Source organism: Hibiscus syriacus, unplaced genomic scaffold (assembly GCF_006381635.1).
Source record: "Hibiscus syriacus cultivar Baekdansim isolate YM2019G1 unplaced genomic scaffold, ASM638163v2 tig00110472_pilon, whole genome shotgun sequence".
Classification (NCBI taxonomy): domain Eukaryota; kingdom Viridiplantae; phylum Streptophyta; class Magnoliopsida; order Malvales; family Malvaceae; genus Hibiscus; species Hibiscus syriacus.
In genome coordinates, this window is record NW_024062752.1 from 1,831,832 (window position 1) to 1,858,760 (window position 26,929).

General features: G+C 35.7%; 3 protein-coding genes and 1 pseudogene across 4 annotated transcripts; 2 read left to right on the forward strand and 2 right to left on the reverse strand.

Annotated features, from left to right (window-relative positions):
• Window positions 1-896: 896 nt before the first annotated feature.
• On the forward strand, window positions 897-2,933 carry LOC120127931 (protein LIGHT-DEPENDENT SHORT HYPOCOTYLS 10-like). Of its 2 annotated transcripts, none has more exons than XM_039145743.1 (3): window positions 897-1,650; window positions 2,706-2,734; window positions 2,790-2,933. In XM_039145743.1, the coding sequence occupies exon 1, from the start codon at window positions 1,062-1,064 to the stop codon at window positions 1,638-1,640; it is 579 nt and encodes a 192-aa protein (XP_039001674.1). In that variant the 5' UTR covers window positions 897-1,061; the 3' UTR covers window positions 1,641-1,650; window positions 2,706-2,734; window positions 2,790-2,933. The 2 variants fall into 2 exon arrangements, with proteins under 2 accessions (XP_039001674.1, XP_039001675.1); XM_039145744.1 differs by having other exon boundaries at window positions 2,707-2,744; window positions 2,781-2,933.
• A 4,739-nt stretch (window positions 2,934-7,672) lies between these two features.
• Window positions 7,673-10,751, reverse strand: LOC120127930 (uroporphyrinogen decarboxylase 1, chloroplastic-like). The gene is made up of 5 exons (XM_039145742.1): window positions 10,618-10,751; window positions 9,590-9,972; window positions 9,188-9,472; window positions 8,465-8,700; window positions 7,673-8,076 (listed from the first exon to the last, which is right to left on the reverse strand). Exons 2-5 carry the CDS (start codon window positions 9,914-9,916, stop codon window positions 7,908-7,910), a joined length of 1,017 nt encoding a protein of 338 aa, XP_039001673.1. The 5' UTR covers window positions 9,917-9,972; window positions 10,618-10,751; the 3' UTR covers window positions 7,673-7,907.
• Window positions 10,752-11,182: 431 nt separating this feature from the next.
• On the forward strand, window positions 11,183-15,452 carry LOC120127918 (annotated as a pseudogene).
• A 400-nt stretch (window positions 15,453-15,852) lies between these two features.
• LOC120127754 (receptor like protein 22-like) lies at window positions 15,853-26,043 on the reverse strand. Its single transcript, XM_039145590.1, has 5 exons — window positions 25,779-26,043; window positions 17,557-17,769; window positions 17,076-17,371; window positions 16,612-16,881; window positions 15,853-16,476 (listed from the first exon to the last, which is right to left on the reverse strand). The coding sequence occupies exons 1-5, from the start codon at window positions 26,041-26,043 to the stop codon at window positions 15,853-15,855; spliced, it is 1,668 nt and encodes a 555-aa protein (XP_039001521.1).
• Window positions 26,044-26,929: the final 886 nt, after the last annotated feature.

Below are 26,929 nucleotides of genomic sequence, written 5' to 3' on the forward strand. Positions count from 1 at the left end.
AAGATAAAATACAATGCATACTTAAATAAATAAATAAAATACGTAGTTGAACAATCTTCATATGCAGTCCTCATATGCACGTCTGTAATGGTAAGTAATCCCTGCAAATAAATCCCTGCATAAAAATATCTGCATATAGACAGAAACGTAAGACCCGGCCAAAATTATAAAGAGGAAACATGTTGAGCAGTATACACAAAATTCAACGATAGCAGGCTTCGAGAAGGGATAAAGTCAAATGGGTTAGAACATAAACTAAGGCAACACTACTCCGCTACCTTAGTTCTAGGCCTTCATAAATTCCAATGACAGAAACGTATAAAAAGTATAAGTAATGAAATTACTACAAAGGCATTAAAAGAAGACAAAGATGATACACGGATGTGACTCGCCCTACTCGGCTACCCTGGTCTTAAGTCGCCATAATTTCCTATTAGAGTTCATGTCATCGATAAGGGCTAAATCCTTCAAATCAGATCTCAAACAGTCTTCCCATTTCCGCCTTGGTCTACCTCTCCTTCTGGTACCGTCGACTGTAATCGATGATATATAAAAGATAGATAATGTATCATTTTAGTTTATCGATGATGTATAAAAATATATTCTATTAATGCATGAAATATTAATTTTTATTTAAAACACATGATATATATATATATATATATATAAACCATGACCTCGCAGCACAAGGTATCTGATCTGCACCAGTAAATCAAGTCACTCAAACTAGCTTTTACTTCACGGTAAAAAGGAAAACCAGGTGAGAAATGTTAAAACTTAGTGGTAATTAGACTAATGTAGCCTATAATGATTGCTTGGATGATGGAAGCATAATTATAAATAAATAGAAAAAAAAGTATAGTATAGTTGATGCTAATTGTACGATTAAAGGAAGAAAAATATTGTGATAGCTAGAAAAAGAATAACTAAAGCACTTTCATAGGCCCCATTACTTGTCCCCCTCAATTTAGCTCCCCCATTGATGTGATCTTCATCTTCCTCTATCTTCTCTGCAAATTTGTTCTTCTCCTCACCTTTTCTTCTTTGATTAGGTAAATACAATGATGTCAATCAACAAAGGGAAGGAAGTAGCTGAAGGCTCTTCAATACTAGCCACTGTTGCTGGTACTGCTGATGGCGCTCGTGTTGGTGCTGGTGGTGTTGGTGATCAGCGGAATCCGCCACCGTTGAGCCGATACGAGTCACAGAAGCGAAGAGATTGGAACACTTTCGGTCAATACTTAAGGAACCAAAGGCCACCGGTTGCACTTTCGCAGTGTAACGCCAATCATGTCCTCGAATTTCTTCGTTATCTCGATCAGTTCGGCAAGACTAAGGTGCACTTACAAGGTTGCGTGTTCTTCGGGCAACCGGAACCGCCGGGGCCATGCACGTGCCCGCTTAGACAAGCTTGGGGTAGCCTCGATGCTCTCATCGGTCGGCTCCGGGCTGCGTACGAGGAGAATGGCGGGTTACCTGAGACCAACCCTTTTGCCAGCGGTTCTATAAGGATTTACCTTCGTGAAGTGAGGGATTCCCAGGCTAAAGCTCGGGGAATTCCTTATAAGAAGAAAAAGAAGAAGAGGAATCCATTGAAGGCTAACGAAGTTAGCTCAAGCTTCCCAATTCAGCAACCTTGATTCTCTTATGGTAACTATTTTCCTTCATTAATAGTCCTAGTTAACAGCATAAGATCTGGTATCCATAATACAAGAAAATAATTGAATTATTCTATAATCAATAGATTAAGTAAGCTTTAATTGTCAGTTGATTACTTTACTTCAAGAAAATTACCTGTAGGAAGAAAATTACTGAAAAGAAAGAAGAACAATTTCTAACACCCCAAAGCCTGTTTAAAACTTATACATTTAGGCCAAAACATTTTCTGCCATGGATGATAAACCCTAGGTCTTCAAAACCCTAATTTGTAACTTTGTTAACTTTAAGAAAGACAAAACATAATAACAGCACTGAGAAACTTTACCTTAATATCAATAACAAACATGAATTTGATATGAACACATACAAAGCTCTTCTCCTTCCTCTTCCCGTTCATTTTCTCTCTCTCTCTCTCTCTCTCTCATGCAAAAATCTCAATAATTTTACTCTTGGTGAGTCCTTGCTCTTTTAGGATTCTGCACTAACTTGTGCTCGCCATTAATGGTCATAACACTTTAAATATAATATATATATATATATTAATTTCCTTTTTATAATATTAAGAAAATATCATGATTGAAGATCAACAAGAGTACAAGACAGTAGGCTAAACCCAAAATGCTTGTTCATTGTCTTTGTTATTTTGCTGCAGATAACATAAGCTATACTACTAAGGTATCCAACATATATAATAGATTAAGATATACGGTATTTCATCAGATTTATAATAATACTAACTTTTTTAATGATTTAATTTAACTTGCCATTAAATGAATGTCCTTTTCTTGGGTGATAATTCTATTTGCAATCAAGGCAAAAGAATCAGATCTTCTTTTGTCTGCATCAGAAAAGTGCTAATTGTTTACCCCTATTTTAATATAACCCACAAATGCTCTGCAGCTAATATTAGTGTCCAAGCAACATGAAAAATGCAAAAACATCATAATTATGCCAAAATCATTAACAAATTTCACCATCACATCCTTTAAAATCATTTCAAGAAACCCAGATTTCAAGTTCACTGATCACATGATTAAATCATTTCAGGTCCTAAAATAAAATTCCAAGAGCTTGAATCAGTTTGCTTACTAGTATTACATCATCATGCCAAAGTTTCATCTTACTGGGAAATCAGCAATCGTTTCCTCCTTGGATCAAGATACTGGTAGATGGCTAGTTCATCAGCACTGCGTTTATTGTTTTAAATGAGAATCAAAGCGGGAAAGGGGACAATATATATAAATATTTATGGATATAAACTGGAGTTGAAGAGGGTAAGTTGCTTTGGTTTTCTTCTTCTATTTTATATTTCAAGTTAGTTAAATTTGTAGTATTTTGTCAAATGCAATTAAGTATGTTCCATGAACTAGTATTCTCCAGGTATATGTATATTGATTATGAAAACAACTTTGATAATTTCATACTTCAACTGTTCAATTTTTTGTTTATCAGTATTGTTTTTTTATACTTTTGTATAAACTACTGTATTGGATCTTCTTCAACATCTAGGATTAGGAAGATAGTACATTAAATTATTACATATAAAGTGGTTGGCTCTCTAGGACCTATGTATATCATATATTATCATCTTTGTCTGTTTGTATATCTCTATTTATATCATATATTATAATACAATTATAGATACATTTGAATATTAGGATTTTAGGAGTAATGACAGTCATAAAAATATAAGAGAACCCCCTTTTTATAATTTTTTCTATTTCATATATATTTTTTCATTCCCCACTTAAATTTATCTTGCCCCACATCTTCATAATGTTCTTTGATTTGTACAGTAACATCATTGGATCCTCTTCAAGTTAATAAAAAAAATTACACAAGCTAGTAATTACTGTCATTAACCTTCCTTCTTCCACTCAAGGATAAAATTTCTCCTAATTCCCACCATTTCCATGTCCCCTAACTAGCTACTGTATCTGCAATTCTTGTTAACTTCCAGTGAAAAATGGCCAAATTTTCTGATATTTTGAACGCAATAACCTTTACCCCAAGGGACAGATACAACATTTTATGTTAGGAGACGAACTTATAAAATTTTAAAGAAAGAAAATACTTAAAATATTTGAGAATTTAAAATTTTCAGGAGACAATTACCCCACCCGCTCTTTGGTCAATCCCTGCTTATCCCTATTCAAGCTTAGTTTATGTAGTTTTAGTAATGCTTATACTACTCCTAAGGAGATTGAATATATATGGATAGAGTACTAGATTATTATTCTATCCATGAATAGATTGAATAAGTAAGAGAAGATTCATGTATAAGAATAATTCCAATTTTTTTTTTAAAAAAAAACTTAGTTTTGAATTAAATATAGCAAACACCATGGCCCCCTTTGTAGAAAGAAAAGAGAATGACAATCATTATAAAATGCTACAAATATCAGCAAGGGACACCATGGTATGTTACCATATTGATTAAAATTCAACTTTAATCAATCATATAAAAAAATATGCATGTATTGGGATGTAGGTGTGAATCAAACTTGAAATAAAAAGGTGGGGCATTGAGAATATAATGTACAATTATAAAAGTAAGAACATATACGCAAAGTGAAGCTTAATGTCAATAAAAGGTTGATAAGGTAGCTGGAAATTATTGAGAAAAGTTCAGGTTGAATTGCAACTTGAAAAACAATTCCCTTGGAACCAGGAGAGACTGATATGCTTTGAGGGGCCAAAATCCCAAAGTTTGAAAGTTTTGAAAGTATAGCTACATAGAGTTGTCCCATTACTTATCTTCTCTTTCATAGACTTTAAGATTCGAATATGTTCGATATTATCTCTTCTTTCATGATCTTTCTCATGCAGTTCAAGGTCCATTGTGGTTGTTTTAACTTTATTTCTGTCAGATGTATACCTAATCAGTCTTCTAGACTTGTTGAAATGATATCTTTTTTTAGCCATTTCTTCCCTAGATAGTATAACAGCCACTAACATTGGATGTCTATCAGATTGTACTAGGAAGATGATGAAGTTTATCTTGATTACTAGACTGCAGTTTAGACTTTTCAGATTGATGTAATTTTACAGTCATTACAGCACAATTTTTTCAGCCAATGCCTTTGGATTAAAGATGTACATGTGCTCCAATTCTCAACACTAGCAAAACGTGGGGGCATTCATAACACTAATGACTCCTTAATCTTTCATGAATTTACTGAAGAAACATGATATATATATATTTATATCATAAGACTTGAAAATGAAATTCAGCCATAGCACTAAACCAAGGATCAAATCAATGGTACAATGAGGACTAAGATATATTAGATGGAGGGAGCACAATTGATTCTTTTAATCTTAGCCAGCATAAAAAATAACTTGAGTTTTCTCTTTTCTGTTTGATTTTTTGCTTGTACAAAGAGAATTATTGTAGGCTAATTGGCGACCATCATAAGGGTTAATGATCTGTTTGAAAGCAAGAAAATCTGCACTGATAGAGGTATAGGATTCCTAAAATTCTTGTCAATTTGTTCATTCAATGCCAGAGTTTTAGTTAGGTTGGTACTTTTGTTGCATCATATTAAAGGACATGAATTTGAGCGTGTAATATCCTTTGATCTATAAATAGTGAGACGTCTGAATAGTTGACATATTGTATAGAAAAGATTATTTAGTTTCATATTGATTTCTAATCTAAAAAAGGTATAAATTTTTTTGAGGTTCTATAATTTAGTTTAGTTTCGATTGGTTATTTGTGAACAGTTAGATTCAGACTTAAAATTATTATTATTAAAAAGTTTGTATATCTCAATATCAACTTTAAACTTTCTTTAAGATACAACAGACAAGAAAGATATGATTTGACCAATAAAAAATTACTTTTTCTTATTTTAAAGAGCCGTGTTTTCTAAATATTGTTTGTTCATAAGATATTTTTTAAAATATAATCATTTAAAAGATTTACATAAGATCTTGTCGAATCACTAAAAACTAATTCCCACTTAAAATGATTGTGCATAGACAATATTTGCAAGTGTATAAAGAAGGAAGGATGCATTTCAACCTTTAGGATTGTCTTCTTGTGGAAGCAAGTTGAAGACCCTAAAACCATTTGTAAGTAACCTTAAACGAAGAGGTAAAAAGCATGCAATTGCCTCTTTTCTCTCTCATACTTCTTGTCTTAAAGACCCCACCTTTTGTCTCAGTCGCATGGCAGGTGTTGTTTCAAGGGTTCTTAAAGTTGTAGCAGGTTTTCAAATTAATAATTTAATTACTGTTGATCGACAAGGGATTAAGATAGATTGATTCAATGAAAATGAATGATAATCATATCGTATAAGTAGATCCACGCTTGAAGGAAAAGCTGATTTCAACTAGTATGTACATACTCCAAAGATAACCTCGCTCACCACCATCTCTGAGCGAGAAAGCAATGCTTCATAAGCTAATGCTTCCGCCACCGTAGCAGAACCGGTATCAACCACAAGGTTCAATCCACCAATTCTTCGTAGGAAGGATCACAATTTAACTTTTGAAAAATGGCTCTAAAGGCGAAGCCTTATTTCTTTTTGGCTTAATACACTTTTAAGTCCTAAACTATACTTCGAAATACAATTTGGTACCTAAAGAACTATTCATTAAAAATAGGTTCATAACGTTTCTCTATTGAACTTTTAGGTGCCTACCGTTATATTTTTAATTTTTTCAATAACAAAAATATTATTTATTTAAAAAAAGCCCTCTTGTGTAATCACTCTCCCTCCCATCCCCATCTCCGACGATGAAGGGTCACAACCAATTGGGTTTTGTTCGGAGCAGGACGAGGAACTCAACAGTGGCGGTTGTGTAACGTACGAATGGTTGTAGTCGTCAAAATTATCGGAAAACAACAACAAAAAACCTAGATATCTTATGACCCTTCGTGGCATTGTTCACGACGATCGGTGCAGTTTCACGGTGAGTGAGGGACTGAGTTTTGGTCTCGAAGGTGAGATGGTTCTGATGGTGTCAACAGTGACGGTCAAGGAACGACAATAGCCGATCGGCGGTGAAAGATGTAAAATTTAGACGTTTTTTTATTTTTTAAATTATAATATTAAGTGTTTCTTTAAATAAAATAACTTTTGAAATTTTATATGCGTGACACATGTCATATAATAGTCAAATTTAACGACCGTTACAGTCTAGGCACATAAAAGTATAACATTAGAAACGTTAGACACCTATTTTTAGCAAAAAAAATTAGACGCCAAATCGTATTATGAGATACAATTTAGGCACTAAAAAGTGTATTAAGTTTTTTGTTAGAAAACTGTAATTAAATTATAAAGGGATTAAGATATACAACTAGTGTTTTTCCATTTCCATCTCTTCACAATTGGAATTTAGAAGAAAATGTTTCCTTTTCGAAAAATTAAATGGAATTCAAAACTAATTTTTTTTTCATAAAAAATGAGATTTTTTTTTGAGACATTTCATGATTTTTAAAAGGAAAATGTCCAGTTATAACGTCGTTTAGAATTTAATAATGGAGTGACCAAAACAAGAACAAATCGAAAGTTTAGTGAATAAATTGAAATTTTTTAAATTTTAATGATCAAAATAGGAGTAAGAAGAAAGTTGAGTAAGAAAATTTTAATTTACCCTTAACATAAATATCAAATTAAGGAACGAGAATTGAGACAGACATTTGAAAGAAGACTTGCATGATCGAAAAACATAAAATCGCACGTCCCATGCGATGATCGACAAGAGAGCATTTCACAGTAACAGACAGAAAATTCAGAGTAGGGAACCTGCATTCCTTCCCCTCTGCAGAACTCAGCTCAAATTTCTATCACAAGTCTGTCAACTTGGAACCAAAACCAGCATTAAAAATTACTTACTATAACTAAACTAATCATTCTCTGCATCTACAGGCAGCTGCTAATAAAATGATATGAAGGTTCATAAGAATTGATAAACTCGCACATAAAGTGGAAACTTCGCCTGGCTTAAACTTGAACCAAATACTCAAATTAATGCATAGACTTCAAATATACAAAAAAAAAAAAAAAATCAGGAATTTCATTCATCCCCAAAGTTTAATAACTGGCACAATGAATATACCTAACCAGCTTATCCTAAAGGATGTACTAGAGCCAAACTCCAATCAACCCCTTTAAAATAATGCAAATTGATTAAACATTATGAGGTTGTGATGCAGGGATAAGATTTGATTTAAACCATCAAGGGCCAATTTATAGGGGGAAAAAATCTCAGGATTCCGTCTAACCATAATGTTCTCAAACTAACAATTTAGATTCCTCCATGGCATGATTTTGAGATGAACTGTCATACTTCAAGCTTTTTGTGACATCAAAGAAATGTGCCACGGCCTCTTCAGGAGTCCCGACTAGAACGCCATGACCCAAATTAAGAATGTGCCCACGTGATCCTGCACACTTAACAACCCTGAAAAATAGAATGCACCAGTTTAAACCACTGGACCAGTTAGAAGCATAGTTTAAGTTATATTTGACACGGAAACATAACTTAAAGATCTAAAAGTTTATGCGTCTTTATCATTGTGACCGATATTCTAACATTGCCTTTGAATATACCAACATACATAGTCATAAATATTCGTTAAGTCAACAGTTGGTCAGGCACACAGGATCAGACATTTACTCCTCAAGTAAGGTACTTGCTTCACAATTGTAAATCTACTGAGCCATCTTATATTAATCAAGTGACCTTTGTGTGTGTGTCCATAACAATATTAGCAACAAATGAAACAAGAATCCACATTCAAATATAGATAAAGAAAATTCAAGAACAACGTTCAAATGATATGGCAAACCTTTGAATTTCCTCTGTCACTGCAGGAAGTGGAGCAAACAAATAAGCAGGGTCGACATTTCCCTGCACACTGATATCATTACCCAACCGCTTCCTTCCATCAGCCATATCCACTGTCCAGTCAAGTCCAATCACATCAACCCCGGTTCCTTTCATGCGCTCAAGGAGGCCACCGTTTCCATTAATGTATAGAACAAGGGGTGTTTTAGGGCATTTATTCCGTACTATGCTCACAATCTGCAATTTCAAGAACCCAAAAGAGAGACATTAAAAGGTATAGAAACATGTAATCCCAGGAAATTGTTCTCAAACCACTTAATAGGAACCGATTGCTGGTAGTAACTAGTAATAGAAGAAGCGTCTAATTTTTCTGTCCCTTTTTTCTATATAATTTATAAAAAGCAGTGCTCTTCCGTAAAATAAATGAATTTTCAAAATTCATAACCTTATAGTTTTATATCAAATAATATACTTGATTGGTTTTACATTTTAGTCATTCACTCATATTAATGAAATATGATTTTGTTTCTTATAGTTTGCTTTCACCTTATACCAATTCTTCAGGAAGTAGAAAAACAGCAATCAAACAGAGCTTGAAGTATCATGCAGAGCTTAATTAGCTTTAAGACAAAAAATAACTGGGCAATTTCTAAGCAACGAGGTGAGAATTATTCAGTAAGGCAAGACAATGATGCTTTATCAAATCAACTAAGTGCCAACTTACCTCAGTTATGTAAGTCTTTGACCATTTCTCCCACATATCAGGTGGTAGTTGGCCACCCCATGAATCGAATATTTGTATGCAATGCGCTCCAGACTCCACTTGGTAAATAACGTATTCAGCTATTGCCTTTGTTAAATGAGAAAGAAGGGCCCTCAATAAATTTGGTGCTGTGTGGCACATACTCTTTATGTTTGTGTAAGTGCGGGTTGTACCTCCCTCTACTATATATGTGGCAATTGTCCAAGGAGCACCGACAAAGCCCAGCACCGCTGCATGATCACCAACCTACATAACAAAAATACTGTATAAGGAAAAGAAAAAGAAACTCGACAATTACAAAAAACTTTAGAAAATTTGTAAGACATATTTTAAATAATGCACACTATTAAAACAGACAATCACCTCCTGGCGCAAAATTTTAAGGGAGTCCCCAACAAAATGTAGTTTCTCCAAGTCAATAGGATGCAATGCCTTCAAGCAATCCTCAGAGAGAATCGGTGACTGAATGACAGGGCCCCTAACTTCTTCAATGTCAAATGGGACACCAAATGCAGGCAGTGGAGTAAGTATATCGGAGAAAATTATCACTCCATCAGGGCGGAAAGCTTCCCAAGGCTGCAAAGAAATTTCCACAATGAGATCAGTTGTCTCAGACCTCTCTCTGAAGGATGGATGTTTCTCTGCAAGCTTTTTGTAAACAGCCATATACCTTCCTGCCTGGCGCATCATCCATGCAGGAGGCCGACTTACAGGATCCCCTCTTGCAGCTTTAACCAACAATGGGTCTAAAAACCAGATGAATGGAGACAGAGCATAAGTTGATAACAACTGTAAATTCCAAAGAGAAGAATGTTCTTGCCATTCTGGATATACCAACAACATTACAAAAATGACTTTTTCACTAGTAAGGTGGAATAATTAGTCAAATTCGTACAGGTTACAGAAAAGGATCTCAAATTGAAACCATGGAGGTTCACAGCTTTTATAACTATACCATTAATCATATTATCATTTATTAGAAAAGTAAAAAATAATAAAATTTCATTATAATACCATTGGATATTAAAGCCGTTTTACATCCTAAACCAAGGCATATCAACTGCTATCCATGCTCCAATCACTGCAATACTCAAAAACATATCTTTAAAAGAATCTAATCCATTTCATTTATGGCCTGATCTTATCTTCAGACTAAGTAGACATTTTCAGAACAAACAGTAGCTTGAGACAAAATGCATTCAATTCTAAACGAAATTCTCCTAAAAGTACAACCTTTAATCATATTCACTGAACACCCATAATATAAAAACAAAACTACCAACCAGCCCAATCAAGGAAAAAAACGAAAATCCATTTTGAATTAAACCCAGCAATAAGAAACCCAGAAAACTAAAATAAAAAGAAAAGCAAAGCGATGAAATGAACTTTACTTGTAGCAGAAGAGCATGCTACATAAAACTTCTTAGTTTTTGTTCTTTTAGGAGAAGAAACAAAAGCTCCAGGGAAATTATTAGTTTCATTACAGTGAAATCCCAACTGCACTGTCAAGATGGAGGAATTAAATCCCAAAGAACTGCAAGCACTGCATGAAAAATTGAAGAATAAGAAAATTATTTTTTTGTTAAAAAAAAGGTTGAAATTTATATATAATTGAAATGGGATTTTGACCTTGTTAGTGAAAAGATGCTCATTTTGTTTTCCTTTTCTGTTTACGAGGAGAATTTGCGACGCAGGTTTTAGGACTATGGTGGAAGTTTACACTCTTTCTTATCTTTGAAAAGAGATCGAGTGTTGACTTTGGGATATTGTAAGTTAAATCGACGCTTCTGATCTTGCCACGTCAGAATATTGGATAGAAGTTAAAAGCGTAAACTACATATAAGTGTGGGGACTAAATTATAATGTATGGAGAAGTAGAGGAACTTGGAGCATATTTAACCATATAAATAACTGCTAGATATGTGAATCCGAGAAGGTCACGTGCTTTCCCTACCTATACAAAATTCTTTCTTCCATAACTCACCTGCGAAAGTGAAGAAAAAGGTAGAAAAATCGAAATCTAATGCCAATAGCCAAGCGGAGCCACCACTTGACGGAACTCGGCTGCATCGTTTTCGCAGATTTGACGATATTCGGTGCCGGAAAGGAAGGTTGGCTAGCCCCTGATGCCGGCACCACCGTCCTTTGCGCTCTAGACGCCAATTCTTTCGCAGTCGCTAACCGATCTCTTATTCTCATCTTCGGATGGTCCGACCCGGATGAACAGAGAGTTAAGATCAGACCCTAACTATCACCTATCGAGGCAGAGCGCATCACGGCCATCGAGTGGCTGGTTTTCGATGATATTAAAGTGATTGCAGTCGGCACCTCCAGAGGATTCCTGCTGATTTACTCTTTGCGTGGTGATTTGATTCATAGACAGGTAATATTCCTATTTACGTTATTTTCTTCTTCTTTTTACTTTGGTTTGTTTGTAATTGATATTTTCTCGAGAGGTTGGTATAGACTTTAGACTCTAGAGAAAAATTGTATAACTTAATTAAATGAACAGTGACTGGAATAAAATGTTAACTATAGAGATAGTTATTTCATGTAAAAGTAGAATAATGCATTTGCTTATCTTAAAATTCCATTTTTTATTTTTAATTCTTCAAAATTATTTTTCATGTTATGCTTTTGGAAAAAAGTAGTAGAAGCATCTACAAAGCTGTAGTGTGATGATTTCTAATTTATTCAATGCTGTTATTTATTTATTTATTTATTATTTTATGTTTTTCTAATGTCATTAAGATACTGTTTCCATAGGTTTATTGATGCTTAATGTTTTGTTGCATGCTAAGCTTGGTGTGTTAGAATGTAATAGGTCAATTGGCAATTTGGCATGCATGTATCATGGTGGAAAATGAGCTTCTTGTCGTACAAAAAAAATATGCAAAGTGAAATTAGCATCATTGGTGTTATTTTTTTAGCAAAACGTAAACTGCATAGTCTTATGTATTTCATAAAATAATAAGCTAAATGAGATCTTATGTTAAAATCAGTTGTACTTGCATCTATTGTTATTAGATGGAGATAAGTTTGGATGTAAATTGTTGTTGGAAACGTAACTTGTATTTAATATTTAATTTTATAGATGGTATATCACAGACAAATCATCAAGTTAAGAGGTCGTGGGACTAAGAAAGGCCTGATGCAAGACATATCCTCAAGAGGATGTATGTGTTGTCTTGCCTGGTGTAATTTCTCATTTTGATGGGTCTGATATTCAGGTGAGCTATTAGCTGCTTGAAAGTGTGATGGTTATTCTGAAAATGACATAAATATTACATGTTTATTTTATGCAGAAGCAAAGTGTTAGCAATGTGTATAAGTGGGACATGTTTGACTGTCAGATATGCCTCTGCTATTGTAGAGTATGCTTCAAAGGTGGTTTCAAGATACACATTCTCGTTTTTTGGATGAGAAATCAAAGGAAGATCTAGAGGAATGTTAGGAAGTATGGGTCATGTGTTGATGTAGCAATCACTGGCATAATGCCTCCTCCACTCATGGAATTCCAGGTGATTTTTCTTATGTTGCTTGATCTTATAAGCCCTTGATAAGATTGAAAATGTGCAATAACTGATTTTCATATTCTTAATTGCTGCCTATTTGATCTTCAAATGCGCATGTGAAAACTGCTTTTGCTGGTTCCCTGTTCATTTCTTGTTCCTTGTGGTACATTTTTATGTATGGTTTTGGTTTCTTCTCCAATGAATTATGGAAGTCCTCTGAAGTTATTCTGTTATATGAATTCAGCTGCTTTTATTGTTGGGCGGTCAAATCAACATTACTATTGTGCACTCACCATTGGAGATGATGCTGTGATCTCAGCTTTCAGGTTTGTTTCTCTGCATTCAAGATATTATATGATTTACCTTCCACAAAAAGATGGATTCTTTTCTTCCTTCTTCTTGTGTTTTACTGATTAATTTCTTTTAACCATGCTGAAGACTTTCAGTAGATAGGAAACGTTTGTTGATAGGAGCTATTTTGTCAAAAGTTATGCCTGCCACATTTTCCGCTATTACTTCCTTTTCAAAAACGGTATGCCGGAGTGAACCAACACCAAACAGGAAACCAGAAGAGAAGCTTCAATCATTTGCTCAAGGTGAAGTTTGCTAATTTTTCTTTTCATGTGAGTCGTTATTTGGTTCGGGTGCCCATGGTACTTTGATATTGGGTAGGTTGAATCTCTAAAAGTGCGTGCCTGCCCAAAATCCATTTTTGTCATCTAATTACCCTTCAAGAAATTTGTTCTCAGAATCAAATTTTAGTGATTGAAGTTGATTTACATTCATTTTACTGATCTTTAGTTCTCACTATTGTTTTGGTTCAATCACATTTCACAAGTATGTTTTGGCAATCTTATGTTTAAACATGGAAATGCTGCTTGGCTGCTTGCATCTTTCTCATCTCATTGTATTTACCAAGCTCATCTTTAGTCTCTTAATTTCATAATTTTCCTTCTCATTGTTGCACCTGCTTATTTATGCTGTTCATCTATGTGCTTATTCTGAACCATAGGGTTCATCTTAGTGTGTTCTGATGTGCAGTTAAATATTTTAGTAGATAGAGAGAGTATTTAAGATAAAATTAATCTGTTTCTATGATTCTATCATATTCTCAGATAATGAATTTGCAAGTTTATTGTGTCTTTATGTTGTGGTCTAAATATTAGCAGGCGTACTTAGCATACAAATCTTAACCCTTCTTTTAGTTATCCTTATTAATGCTTTTTCAAAACCTATTGAATAAGTCACTGATGTCATGATTTATGCCAGCTTCCCCATTGACATGTTTGAAGGACTACCCTGGAAAGGGTGAGAAGCTCACTTTATCACCCAGTGGCACTTTGGCCGCTATCACAGATTCACTCGGTTGAGTATTGCTCTTAGATACTCAAGCCCTTGTAGTAGTGCGACTATGGAAGGTTTCTTTTGCTTTATCAATTCTGCATTTCTTGGAAATCAACAGCTCTTTTTCCTTGTCTGAGCATTGATTTTCATGCACTCTTTCAGGGATATCGCGATGCAAACTGCTTTTTCATGGAAATGTTAGTCAATAGAGATGACAAACGTCCTAGTTCCTCTCACCATGCACCAGGAAAGAGTGACTATTGCCTCTGTTTAGCCATTCATGCGCCCCGAAAAGGAATTATTGAGATTTTTATATTATTTTATTTGGTTCTTATTGTTTCTTTATTTGGAATTTCCAGATTCTAGTTTAAATGTTTGATGGCTTACAAATCTAAGATCAAGAAACCTAGATACAGAGTCATTGTGCTTTTTGTTTTAGGACCATGAGAACCTTTTTTCATATCAGTATATCACAACCATTAAGGTGAGAACAGCAATAGTCTTGCAACTTTTATCGTCATATGGTGCATTACTATTTACCAGTGGTTTTATATCATCTAATCATCCACAAGTGTAGGGTACATTGGGGCTACACGCAAAAAGCCAATGTGGACGCTCTCCCTATAGATGGTTGTGACTTTTGATTGAGTTCTTACATGATTCAAGTAAATATAAATGTGCAAATGGGTTGATGAATTTATCTTTTTCTTAAAAGAAACATCTTAATTTATCTTTTCATGAGCGGATCCAATGTTACTAATATTTACAGATATTTGGCTTTGCCATGACTTGAGTTGTGTTGTGCATTGAAAGCTGGAGTAGTTTCAGATGGTTTTCTTTCAATATGCAGTTCTTAGAGCTTCATATATAATTAATCTTATGTACTTGGTACTGAAGTCATATGCATCTATTTCTTGTATGAAGTGATCGAGCATATGAATGGTTTTTACTTGACCACAGGTCTGGCAGATGAGCACTGGACCACGCCTCCTAGCCCTCCCCTGTGCTAAAGGTTGCAGATTGTTACAGCCAACGTACGGGTTTGGATCATTAACAGATTCTCCTTATGTTCCTCTGGAAGTCTTTTTATTGAATTGAGACTCAGGTCAATTGTCAGTGTTGAACTGTTTTCTTAATTGAAAAATTTACCAATCTTTGTTCTGAATTTGATTTCTTTGCCTGCAACTTTGTTTGCTTCCTTTAGGACCACAAAGTTAGCTTCCATGAAATGTATGTTGTGGACAGAATCCATTCCTCAATTCGTTGTCGAGTAAAAGCTAGTAAATGACAAAGGAATGGCTTAATTTGATAAAGAAACTTGGCTCCTTGTTTCTATACATGAATGATAAATGTGAGGTTAACAGAAACTTTTTTACTTTCCACCTATCTATAATTGGCAAGTAATGGCAGAGATGATGCATCCATTCTATTTATATATGAAAAACATAGGCTTCAAGCCAAATCATACGAGAGCAGGGGTGCATTTTCCCTCCGATTCAGCTCAAATTACACTATAACAAAAAGGTGATGAAATGCTGGTTTGCTTTTATACCAATCCTGCGAATCCATCTTGTAAAATTCCTATGCCAATCTCTCTCGACCATTCTCACGAACCAGTGCGGTCTTCCAGTCGTGAATACAATGTATCCTGTGCTCGGTCCCAACACTACTCCACACCCATAGCCCATCATTACAGGTTTCCAGATGAAGGCTATTGCCGAAATTTTCTCTTCTCCAAGCTTTGATGTTGGTGTCCTTGGATCCTCGTCATTCCCACATTTCTTTGACAGTGGGTCCGACAAAATTATTTTGTGACAAGTTTAACACTTCCAGAAATGTTAGTTTGGTCAACTCGGAAGGAATTCTGCCACCAAGCTTGTTTGATGTGAGATCTAACGATTCAAGTGCTGCTATACTTCCGAGCAACGACGGCAGGGGACCAGTTAGGCTATTGTGCGAGAGGTTGAGCACCAGAAGAGAACAAAGTTCAGCAAGTACCTCAGGGATTCGTCCATTGAACTGATTGTTCAAAAAATCAAAGTGTGTGAAATCACTACTTAATGACTTCTCCAGATCAAGCTCCATCTCCAACCTTTTCATGTTTAATTTCATAACTGCTTTATATCTGACTGCGCCGCAACCTTCGCAGTCAGCTATACACATAACATCTGGAGTAGCTCGACCGCATTTTATCGTTTGACGAGAATCTACAACTTGCATAGCCCTTAAACTCGGGAAGAATGTTGTTGGCAAGGGACCAGTGAACTTATTTTGAGAGAGATCAATGACTTGCAAACTTAAAAAGCCAGAGGTTGCCTTGGAATTGTGTAGTCCACCATGAAACCTATTAGAGCGTAGGATAAGAACTTGCAGGTCTGGAAGAACACTGAGCTGATGGGAAAGAGATCATTTAAGGTGTTATTTGCTACGTTCAAAAAACGTAACGAAGTACAATTAACCAATGATCCTGGCAATAACCCTTCTAATTGGTTGTCGTTAAAAGCGTCATCAAATATTGTCTTCAACACAAAAATCAGGGAATCTACTTCGAAAGTTATTCATTTGCAGGTTTATGGTTGAGATCCCCTGACTAAAATTTCCAAGACAAGCAGGTATAATTCCTCCCAAGTAGTTGCTGGACAAATCAAGAATATCAAGTGATGTCAAATTACAAATGGAAGGAGGGATTTCTCCACTCAATTTGTTTTTTGAAATCAAGAATTCTTGCAATGAAGGTGGTGGAGCCGGTAGGGAACCTTGGAGCAGGTTGAAACCAAGATCAAGCGTAACAAGATTCTTCAATGGAAATTGATCTAAATCAGTTAATAGGTTGTGAGAAAGATTTAGATAGGTCAAATTTTCCCAACCTTGATTCCCACTTCAAAAATGTGCCCTGAATTCTGTTATTGGGAAGATCAAGAAGCCTCAAGCTTTTGGATGATCGTAAGAAACTCAAATCGCCCTACATTGCAGGAAGATAAGTATAAGACCTCGAGAACTCGAAAAGTGGAGTTGTTGCCACTGTCAATGCTACTACATGATAGCAACTTGTTATTCGAAAGATCAAGTTCTGTAAGACTCTTCATCTTTGAAAGCACATCGAACTCAACGGCAGCGCTGAAATTATTTGATGAAAGATCAAGATGGGTAAGCTTTATAAGACCAATGAAAGAAGTTGGTATTTCACCATGGATGTCATTCTTCGCCAAATAAACACGTTGAATGGATTTAGGCTTTTGAATCTGATTGATAGGACCAGTGAGACTGTTATTGCTGAGGTATAATGCTTTTCAAGAGGGCAAAGTGAAAAGCCAAGATGGAATTCCTCCGGTTAGCAGGTTATCGTTTAAACTGAGTTGAAACAAAATCTGAAGCCCTGTTAGGTTCGTTGGGAGGGGACCTGTTAGCCTATTGGAGGATAACTTAAAAAGGTAAGTCGTGGGAGATTGAACATCGATGAGGGAAGCAGACCAGTAAATTTACAATCATAGAAATCCAAAGCAGTAAGCTTGATAAGGTTTCCAAAGACGTCTGGAATTGGTCCCCCGAATTCGTTAGACGAAAAATCTAGAGAAGCGATTGTTGTGAGGTTTCCGAGAGATGCAGGAATCGACCCACTGAAATGGTTATGGGAAAGGTCCAACAACCGGAGGGGACTACTCCAGTTGGACTCAGGGAGATGGCCTGTCAAAGATTTGGATCTTAGATCAAGATACTCTAGGTTCCGAAGCTGGAATATTTCACTAGGGAATTCCGGCGATTTGACAAATGACACATATTTATCAAATATTTATTTTTTTAGCACCGTTTAATATATATTTCTTGAAGTGGCACCTTTTCGGCTGAGCTGGCGAAAGGAGCGTCTCCGGGGACGCGCTTTACCCGTATTTTGCTGAGTTAGATGCCACGTGTGGAAGGCGCATCCCCGGGGACGCGCCTTCACTGACTCGACTGCCACGTGTGGAAAGCGCATCCCCGGTGACGCGCCTTCCATTAAATGCCATAAATGCCCCCATCCGTTTTCTCTAACTACCCCTCCTCCTCCCATATATAAACCCCCTCAACCCTCCCTCATTCTTCACACCAAAATCATATTATCCTCTCTTATATAACTCAAATTCTCCAACTATTTGAGTTTTAAATTTGTTATTAGTGGTAAGAAATTTATTTTTATGTTAGTATTTTTTAAATAGTTATTATATTTTATATTAATATATTTATGTAAATATTATTTTTTTATTAAAATAATATTTATATAATTATTATTTATTTAGAATTATTATTTTTTTGTGCTAATTATATTGTTTTGTCTACAGTTATAATGGAAAACGAAACGCTGTTGCGATTGGATATTGATCATATCTCCAGACATTTTAGCGATATGGTAATATTTTTATAATTAATGTTAATATTTAAATTTATTTTTATTTTAAAGTTATTATGAATTTATATTAATTTTTATTTTTTATAATGTATATTATTTAGGATACTGATCGTATTTTAGAGACTTTTATTAAAAATCCACGTATACCGACACCGGAACATATTTTGCCATATTTGGCTTCTGCCGGGTTCGAGTATATTGCAACAATTATTGGCGGTTGCAAATTCGAACCTGTCCTAATTTCTGCACTGATTGAGAGGTGGAGGCCCGAGACACACACTTTTCATCTTCCATGTGGAGATGCCACAATTACATTGGAGGATGTCTCTATGCATATGGGGCTTCCCGTCGACGGAAATATGATGTGCGGTATGGCGGATGGTGATTGGCAGTCAATGTGCATTGATTATCTTGGAGCTGCTCCGCCAGAGTTTAATGGATGTAGAATAGCTTTATCTTGGTTGAAAGCTAATTTTGAGGTTTTAAATGAAAATGCTTCAGAGGATCAAGCAAAGGCATGTGCTCGGGCATATATTCTACGAATAATTGGAGGAATATTGATGCCCGACAAATCTCGCAACCAGGTGTATTGTATGTAGTTGCGGCATCTGATCGATTTTGATGAAGCTGGAAGATATAGTTGGGGCGCTGCAGTTTTGGCATTTCTCTTTAGAGAAATGTGTCAGGCGACAAATTATAAGAAAACTTCTATCGGTGGATGTCTCCTGCTTCTACAATCATGGGTGTGGTTCCGCATGCCTTTCTTATGCCCGATCGTGAATGAACCATACGTATTCCCCTTATTGTTGAGGTAATTTTCGAACTAAATTTTGATTTAAATATTTTCAATTAAATGGGGTGATATTTAGTTTATATTATATTTCATAGGTGGTCGATGAAAAGAAAGGACCATAAAAGTATACCTACTGGGTTAGAGGAAATTCATTTACTTATTGATACGAAAGTTGGGTTGAGGTATGTTTTTAAATTTTTTTAATTATTAATATTTTAATTTAAAATGCTAGATATAATTAGAATATTTTATTTATTTGAATTGTATATTTATATTTCAGTTTCAGTGGATACCTTATGCGAGCGATGAAGTGAAAGCTTGCATCCCACCCCACCTTAGTGGGTTATTAGAGGTATGGATATCGGTTATACCTCTTATATGTTATGCTATTATTGAGTGGCATCCAGTTGATCGCGTGCTCCGTCAGTATGGTTGTACGCAATATATTCCTGGAGCACCTAGGAATTTAGGCGACGTGCATAACATAGATAGACGAGGAAAGAAAGATGTTAACTGGGTGGTGAGACACAGAGATTGGATTGCGCTTTGGGAGAACCGATATACACTGTTGGCCCCTTGACAATATTACGCTGAAACTGGTCATATGGTTACGGATAACTATATGGACTGGTTTAATGAAAATGGGAAGCCGTTTCTACTTTCGGCGGAAGCACAAGGGGTTAACATTCCTAGGCGCCGAGAAAGACGTCAACCGTCTCAATATCATCGTCCTACGATGTATGGACGGAGAGAAGGCGCTACCGGTTCTGCATCAGTCCCACTACAACATCCTTATCTGTCGATGCCGCAGGGGTACATGCCCAGCCCTCCTTTTCATATGCCAAGCCCACCAGTTCATATGCCATCTCCGCTGGGTTACATTCCGAGCCCGCAGGGTTACATTTCGAGCCCGCAGGGTTACATTCCTAGCCCGCCAGGTTACATGCCTAGCCCGCAGGGTTTTATACCATATGAGGTGCATATACGACTATGTTTAATGATCCAGCATATGGTTCATATGCATCTTATTTGCATGGTGGTGCTTCTTCGCAACACCTCAATCTCCATCTGGATCACAGATATCGATGCCAATGTTTCCATAGTTTTCACAGTTCCCGGGGAGCGGTGGGATTGTTACTAGCACTCCTCCAGGGTCGTTATTTTATACAGGCCCTTCAGCCCCTTCAGCGTCATCTACACCAAATGAAGAAAATGCTACTGACGATGATAGTGAATATGAAGAGACTGAAGAACAAGTTCCACGAAGAAATCCTCCACGAAATAGACAACCACCGCCATGTGGAACTCATTCGAGAAGACGACATCAGTGATCAAGTTGTATTTTAATATTATTTAAATAGTTATATTTCAGAATTTTATGTAATTTGGTTATGTTATTTAAATGTTTCATGGTTGTTACATACATATTTTTAATGTTATTTTTTATTCACATTTAACATTAAATGATTGATAAATGTTTTTAAAATACAAATTATATTATTCGATATTTAAAATAAAAATAAAAATAATATTATTCGAAATTTAAAATTAAAATATAAATTATAGTATTCAAAATTTAACATTAAATTTCTACTTAATATTCCAATTGTATTCGAAATTAAAAGTTATATTCCAATTATAGTTCACAATACTTAAATTGAAATTAAATTTATCCATACATATGATTTTATCATTAACATATATATTAAAACGTATACATTAAAATCAACTTATCACTTCACATTTATTCGTAAAAACATCTCGATGCTCATTCCATACAATTTCAATGTGACAATCAACTTATCACTTCACATTTATTCAATTTATCCATAACATTTTATCTAATTTATTCAAACTTCACATAACGTTTTAATTTAAGTTATGAACTTAAATTAATCTATATGTATAATTTATTCTTAACTTGCTGAACTTTCAAAAGAAGTTAAATTTTGGTTATAATTTACCTGATTTCATAATCCATCTAGTGTCCCCGAGGGATATGAGTGACATAATAGGGCAATGATAACATATTCTCTGACAAAATAATGGAAGGCGCCCCCCCGGGAACGCGCCTTCAAGTCCTCTGAGAAATAATAGGTACTGATATGAATAGTGTCCCCGAGGGACATGAGTGACATAATAGGGCAATGATAACATATTCTCTGACAAAATAATGGAAGGCGCGCCCCCGGGAACGCGCCTTCAAGTCCCCTGAGAAATAATAGGTACTGATATGAATAGTGTCCCCGAGGGACATGAGTGAAATAATAGGGCAATGATAACATATTCTCTGACAAAATAATGGAAGGCGCCCCCCCGGGAACGTGCCTTCAAGTCCCCTGAGAAATAATAGGTACTGATATGAATAGTGTCCCCGAGGGATATGATGACATAATAGGGCAATGATAACATATTCTCTGACAAAATAATGGAAGGCACGCCCCCGAGAACGCGCCTTCATGTGAATAGTACTCCGATTATAGACACTATTATATGCAACGTATTATAAACTTTCAAAACAAACTTCAGTTCACAAGCTTTCAAATTCTCAAATTCCCAAACTCTAAATTCTCAAATTCTTTGAAAATGAGTCGTCTTTCTGCTGTTGTTTTGTATGATGGAGAAATTAAGGAAGCTGAAGAGGGTGTTGTTTTTGAGTCAGATCATTATATCCCCTTAACCTTGAAGAGAAACATCACAATTGAGGAGTTAATCACAAAAATTTCGTTAAAGATTCGTGTAGCAGGCCAGAGAAGACTATATTCACTTCAGTACAGATTTCCTACTGAACTTTTTCTGCTCACGTATACATCATTTCAGCTTTCAAACGATGATGATGTTTCTATGATGGTTGATACTCATATGGGGAGTTCACAATCTCTTATTGAAATGTATACCACTTTTATTGAGGTTCGTGCAACTCGTGGTCTCTCATATTCCTCTCACTTTGGCATTGCATATCAAGCTGATCAAGTTGATAGCCCAACACAACTGATCTGTAATAATTTCACATCATTAATGGCGGATCCAACGCCAGATACCATGCCATCAAGTTCAATAGGAAGGCATTCATCTGCAACTGCTTATGATCTCAAACCACGTGGCTTCACCAATAATCCATATGGCAACATCTCTTTTACTTCAAGGGGCAGACATTCATCTGCCAATGTTTTCGACTTACATATGGAAATGCCAACGAGACGACAGTCTATTCACATCCCACATGATACAATGACCTCAAGTTCAAGGGGAGGACACGCAAGTGGGAACTTATTTGATCTCAACATTGGATTATCTGAGGAACCCTCATATCCACCAGAAGAACCTCTTCGGGAGCCAGTGCATATGGTGCTGAAATGAGATTATTCGTTGAACCTGACTCACCACAGTTTAACGTACATTCTGATGATGACGAGGATGACGTTCCGATAAATACAACACCAGCCGAACTTCCTGCATATATGTATGAGGCTGATTATGATGCAATGTATGAGCCTGAATTTCCAGATCTTCCTGATGTTGGCAACTATGGACTTCAATCATTAGTTAATGACGGTAATTTACATATTGGAATGGAGTTCGCATCGAAGGAGGAAGCAATGATGGCAATAAAGAGTTACAATATTCGTAACTCAGTTAAGTCCCGAGTTGATCGATCTAACACGGAGAAATATGTCTGCTACTGCGTCCAACGTGACAACGGATGTCAATGGATGGTCCGTGTATCAAAGAGGAAGAGGAAGAACAACTTATGGGAACTAATCAGATACAACGGTCCTCATACATGTTGTGCAACATGTATAAACCAGGATCATCCCAACTTGGACTCCAACATTATTTGCCAAGCAATCATGCCCATTGTGAAGCAAAGCTCTCATATAGCTGTTGCAGTGTTGATTTCTGCTATACAGTCACAATATGGGTACACTATCTCATATAAAAAAGCGTGGTTGGTAAAACAGAATGCCATTTGCAAACTTCATGGCGAATGGGATTCCTCTTACAACGAGCTGCCCAGTTGGTTTCATGTTGTGCAAAGACTTAATCCCGGGACAATTGTTGAGTTCGAAACTCAACATCATTACGTGAATGATCGAATGGTTCGCGATCGCTGCCAATTTTACCGTGTCTTTTGGACTTACCCTCAGTGTATTAATGCAGTCAAGTACTGTAAACCAGTTGTCCAAATTGATGGTACTTTCTTGTATGGGAAATACAAGCAAGTTTTATTATTGGTTGTGGTCCAAGATGGAAACCGCAGTATTCTTCCTGTTGCGTTTGCCCTCGTTCAAGGAGAAGACACTGAGTCTTGGGCTTTTTTCCTTAAAAATTTACGTTTACATGTTGTCACCAGGGAACGAGTATGCATTATTTCAGACCGAGGAGCCGGGATAAAAGCAGCAATGGACTCTTTGGGTACAACGTATAGACCTCCACATGTTCAACATCGTTATTGTGTCCGTCATATTGCTGCAAACTATTACGGAAAATACAAGAAAAACGATGAACGTCAGTTAGTCGTGCGGATGAGTATGTTACTTTTTCCCAATTTTTCTATCAATTTCTTATTACTTATTTATACTTCATATTAACTATTACATATTCCTAATGGCTTAGGTTACGAACTCTTACCTCAAAGGTTTGAGTCGATGCTACAAGAGCTGTTTGGCAAAAATAAGAAGGGGTGCGAGTACATTATGGACATCAGTAAAAAATGTGAACAAATGCATATGACGGGGGGTATCGCTATGGTCATATAACAACAAACTTGGCTGAAGCAATAAATTCAACCTTAAAGGGGGCGCGTTATTTACCAGTCACGGCGTTGGTTAAAACGACTTATTTTCGTTTGGGTCAACTCTTTGCAAAGCTCGGTGGACAAGCTCTTACTTGGATGCAAAACGGCCATATTTACCACCCAAGACTAGTAGTTGATTTACAGAAAAAAATGGTTGCATCAAATGGGATGTTAGTTACAAATTTTTCTCGCACCCGTGAATTGTTTCGTGTAACCGAAATGCCACGTCCGTTGCAAGGGATTGGAGCTAACTCTTTCAGAGTTAATCTGCAAGAGAGGTGGTGCGATTGTGGTTTCTTTCAAGCACTCAAATATCCATGCTCTCATGTCATTGCAGCTTGCTCACATTCGCATTTGGACCACAAAAATTATGTTGATCCCGTATACCAACTTTCACAAGTATTTAAGGTATATGAATTTGAGTTTCCGCCCATAGGAAACGAAAGAGACCCAAATGAGATTCAAACTTGGCTTACAATTGTACCAGATCTATTGCTATTGAGGGACTCAGGTCATCCAAAATCTACTAGAATACATTGTGATATGGATATTCGGGAGAAGTCAACGGAACAAAAACGATGTGGGCATTGTAGAAACATCGGGCACAATAGAAAAAAATGTTCAGCTCTGTTATCATCATATAATACGTAATTAATATTGTATTTAAATGAATGTTTTTGTTTCTAATAATTTAATGTTATTGCATTTATATAATTTGTCAATGTATGTACACCTAAATAATTTTTTTTAACTTTTAAATACATAAATATTTTTAATATATTTATTTAATATAATAATTAATATTATTTGTTATATATTTTTTAAACTATAATAATAATTCCACATTCTAAGTAGAGAAAAATATTAAATTAAACAAATTAAAAGTTATTAAAAAATTTATGTATACGATGACACATTTCATGTTCTGATTGGAGGATTAAATTTATTAAATTAAATTTTCAATAAGACTAATTTCATAAAATATGTAAGTCTTGAAGATTAAATATGTAATTATACTAATTTATTAACTTATGCATCAATATTTTTGTTAAATATTGATAAGAGAAGACTAGATTGATAATATTTAAATAATTAACTGATAAAATTAATAGATCGATAATCAAAATCAAAAATAATAATATAACCATATGTGTAATATTATAATTTCATACATTTTTCCGATAACTACAATAAAGTCAAAACTGGTTTTCATATATTGTTCTATCATATTAATGTAGATAATTCACTCCACCTTTAATACACATTAACAAAATACATTTGATAATTCTTACATTATAATCGAAACACTTTACATAATATATTACTAATTTATAATAATAATAAAAATAAAATATTTATTATTAAACAAAATACCAGCGTGGCAGTCGAGCTGGCGAAAGGCGCGTCCCTGGGGATGCGCCTTCCACACGTGGCATCCAACTCAGCGAAAACACGGATAAAGCGCGTCCCCGGGGACGCGCCTTTCTCCAGCTCAGCCGAAAGGGTGCCACTTTGGGAAATATATATCAAACGATGCTAAAAAGGTAAATATTTGGTAAATATATGTCTGTTTGGTCAAATCGCCGGAATTCCCCCTGTAAACCACAACTCGAGATTCAAACGCTTTAGTAACAAAGATATGTTTACGAAGGATGTCACCTCAACATCAGACATGTTTACATTTTGGAGGGAAAGATTTTCCTATTCAGATAGGTTACCTGTAAGCATGCCAAAACTGTGGCTGTCAAATGTCAAATGATTTCCAGAAAGATCAATTGAGATCAGTTTTGATGCCAAGGAAATATCCAGTGGGATAAAAACGGAGAAGAAAGAATCAGAGAGATCAAGATGAGTCAAGCTAACCAACTGACTAAACCCGTACGGAATCGAAGAATGATTAAAATTGTTGAGAGAGAGGTTGAGTTGTTTGAGTCCTTGGAGACGGAAAAGGCTGGTGTTTCGAGGAAGAGAACCGACGATCATAGAGCAACTAAGGTCGAGGCCTATTACCTGACCAGTTGCCTTACCACAAGTGACTCCCTCCCTGTTTGAAAATAAACCGAGTAACGAGTAATTTTCCTATAACCAGATTAGTGAGAATGCGAAATAAAAGCTGAAAAATAATACCCGAAATTAATAACGGAGTTCAGTTAATTTTGCTTACGTCTCCAAACTACTGCAGACCTTTTACTAAGATATAAAATTTACAGGTGTTTACAAAACACTCACTACTCACAAGAAAGTTCTCTAGTAATGGGAGAAAGAAATGATTTTTGGGATGATTTTGAAGCTAAATGGGTTAGGGTATTTATAGTTGAAGCTTAGGGACTAATCTTGTAAATACTCTAAAAATTACAATGACTAAAGTTATAATTACCAAAAAAAATGCACTGAATTCGATGCCAACCCATCGAATTTGGCACCCCAAATTTAGACTTCCCCAGCCCCCCAATTTGAATTTTCTAATAATCTCTCACTTGAAGAATGATTTTAATCTGTCTTCACACCTCAATCAATACAGTAACATTTCTGGTCTTATTATTCTAGCATGCCAACTGAAGCTGAACACAACTTCAGTTTGTCCGTGGTCACCGTCTTTGTCAACATGTCTACCGAATTTTGAGCTCCACTAATCTTTTCAAGTTTCAAAATCCCATCTTCCAGAAGAGACCGGATAAAATGATATCGCAGTTGTATGTGCTTCGTCCTGGAATGAAAAGACGGATTCTTTACTAGATGGATAGCACTTTGACTGTCGCAATACAAGACATTGTTTTCTTGTTTCTTGCCTAACTCTTCCAAGAAACTTTGGAGCCAGACCATCTCCTTGCTGGCTTCCGTAACAACGACATATTCTGCTTCAGTTATG

Coding starts and splice junctions, on each gene's coding strand:
- LOC120127931 (XM_039145743.1), top strand. CDS start 1,062: ATGATGTCAATCAACAAAGGGAAGGAAGTAGCTGAAGGCTCTTCAATA.
- LOC120127930 (XM_039145742.1), bottom strand. CDS start 9,916: ATGATGCGCCAGGCAGGAAGGTATATGGCTGTTTACAAAAAGCTTGCA. Junction 9,473..9,589: donor TTAAAATTTTGCGCCAGGAG/GTGATTGTCTGT, acceptor TTTGTTATGTAG/GTTGGTGATCATGCAGCGGT. Junction 8,077..8,464: donor GTGACAGAGGAAATTCAAAG/GTTTGCCATATC, acceptor TCTATTTTTCAG/GGTTGTTAAGTGTGCAGGAT.
- LOC120127754 (XM_039145590.1), bottom strand. CDS start 26,043: ATGATCGTCGGTTCTCTTCCTCGAAACACCAGCCTTTTCCGTCTCCAA. Junction 17,372..17,556: donor CTATGATTGTAAATTTACTG/GTCTGCTTCCCT, acceptor CCTCTTGAAAAG/CATTATACCTCAGCAATAAC. Junction 16,477..16,611: donor GTAGATTCCCTGATTTTTGT/GTTGAAGACAAT, acceptor CTTTCCCATCAG/CTCAGTGTTCTTCCAGACCT.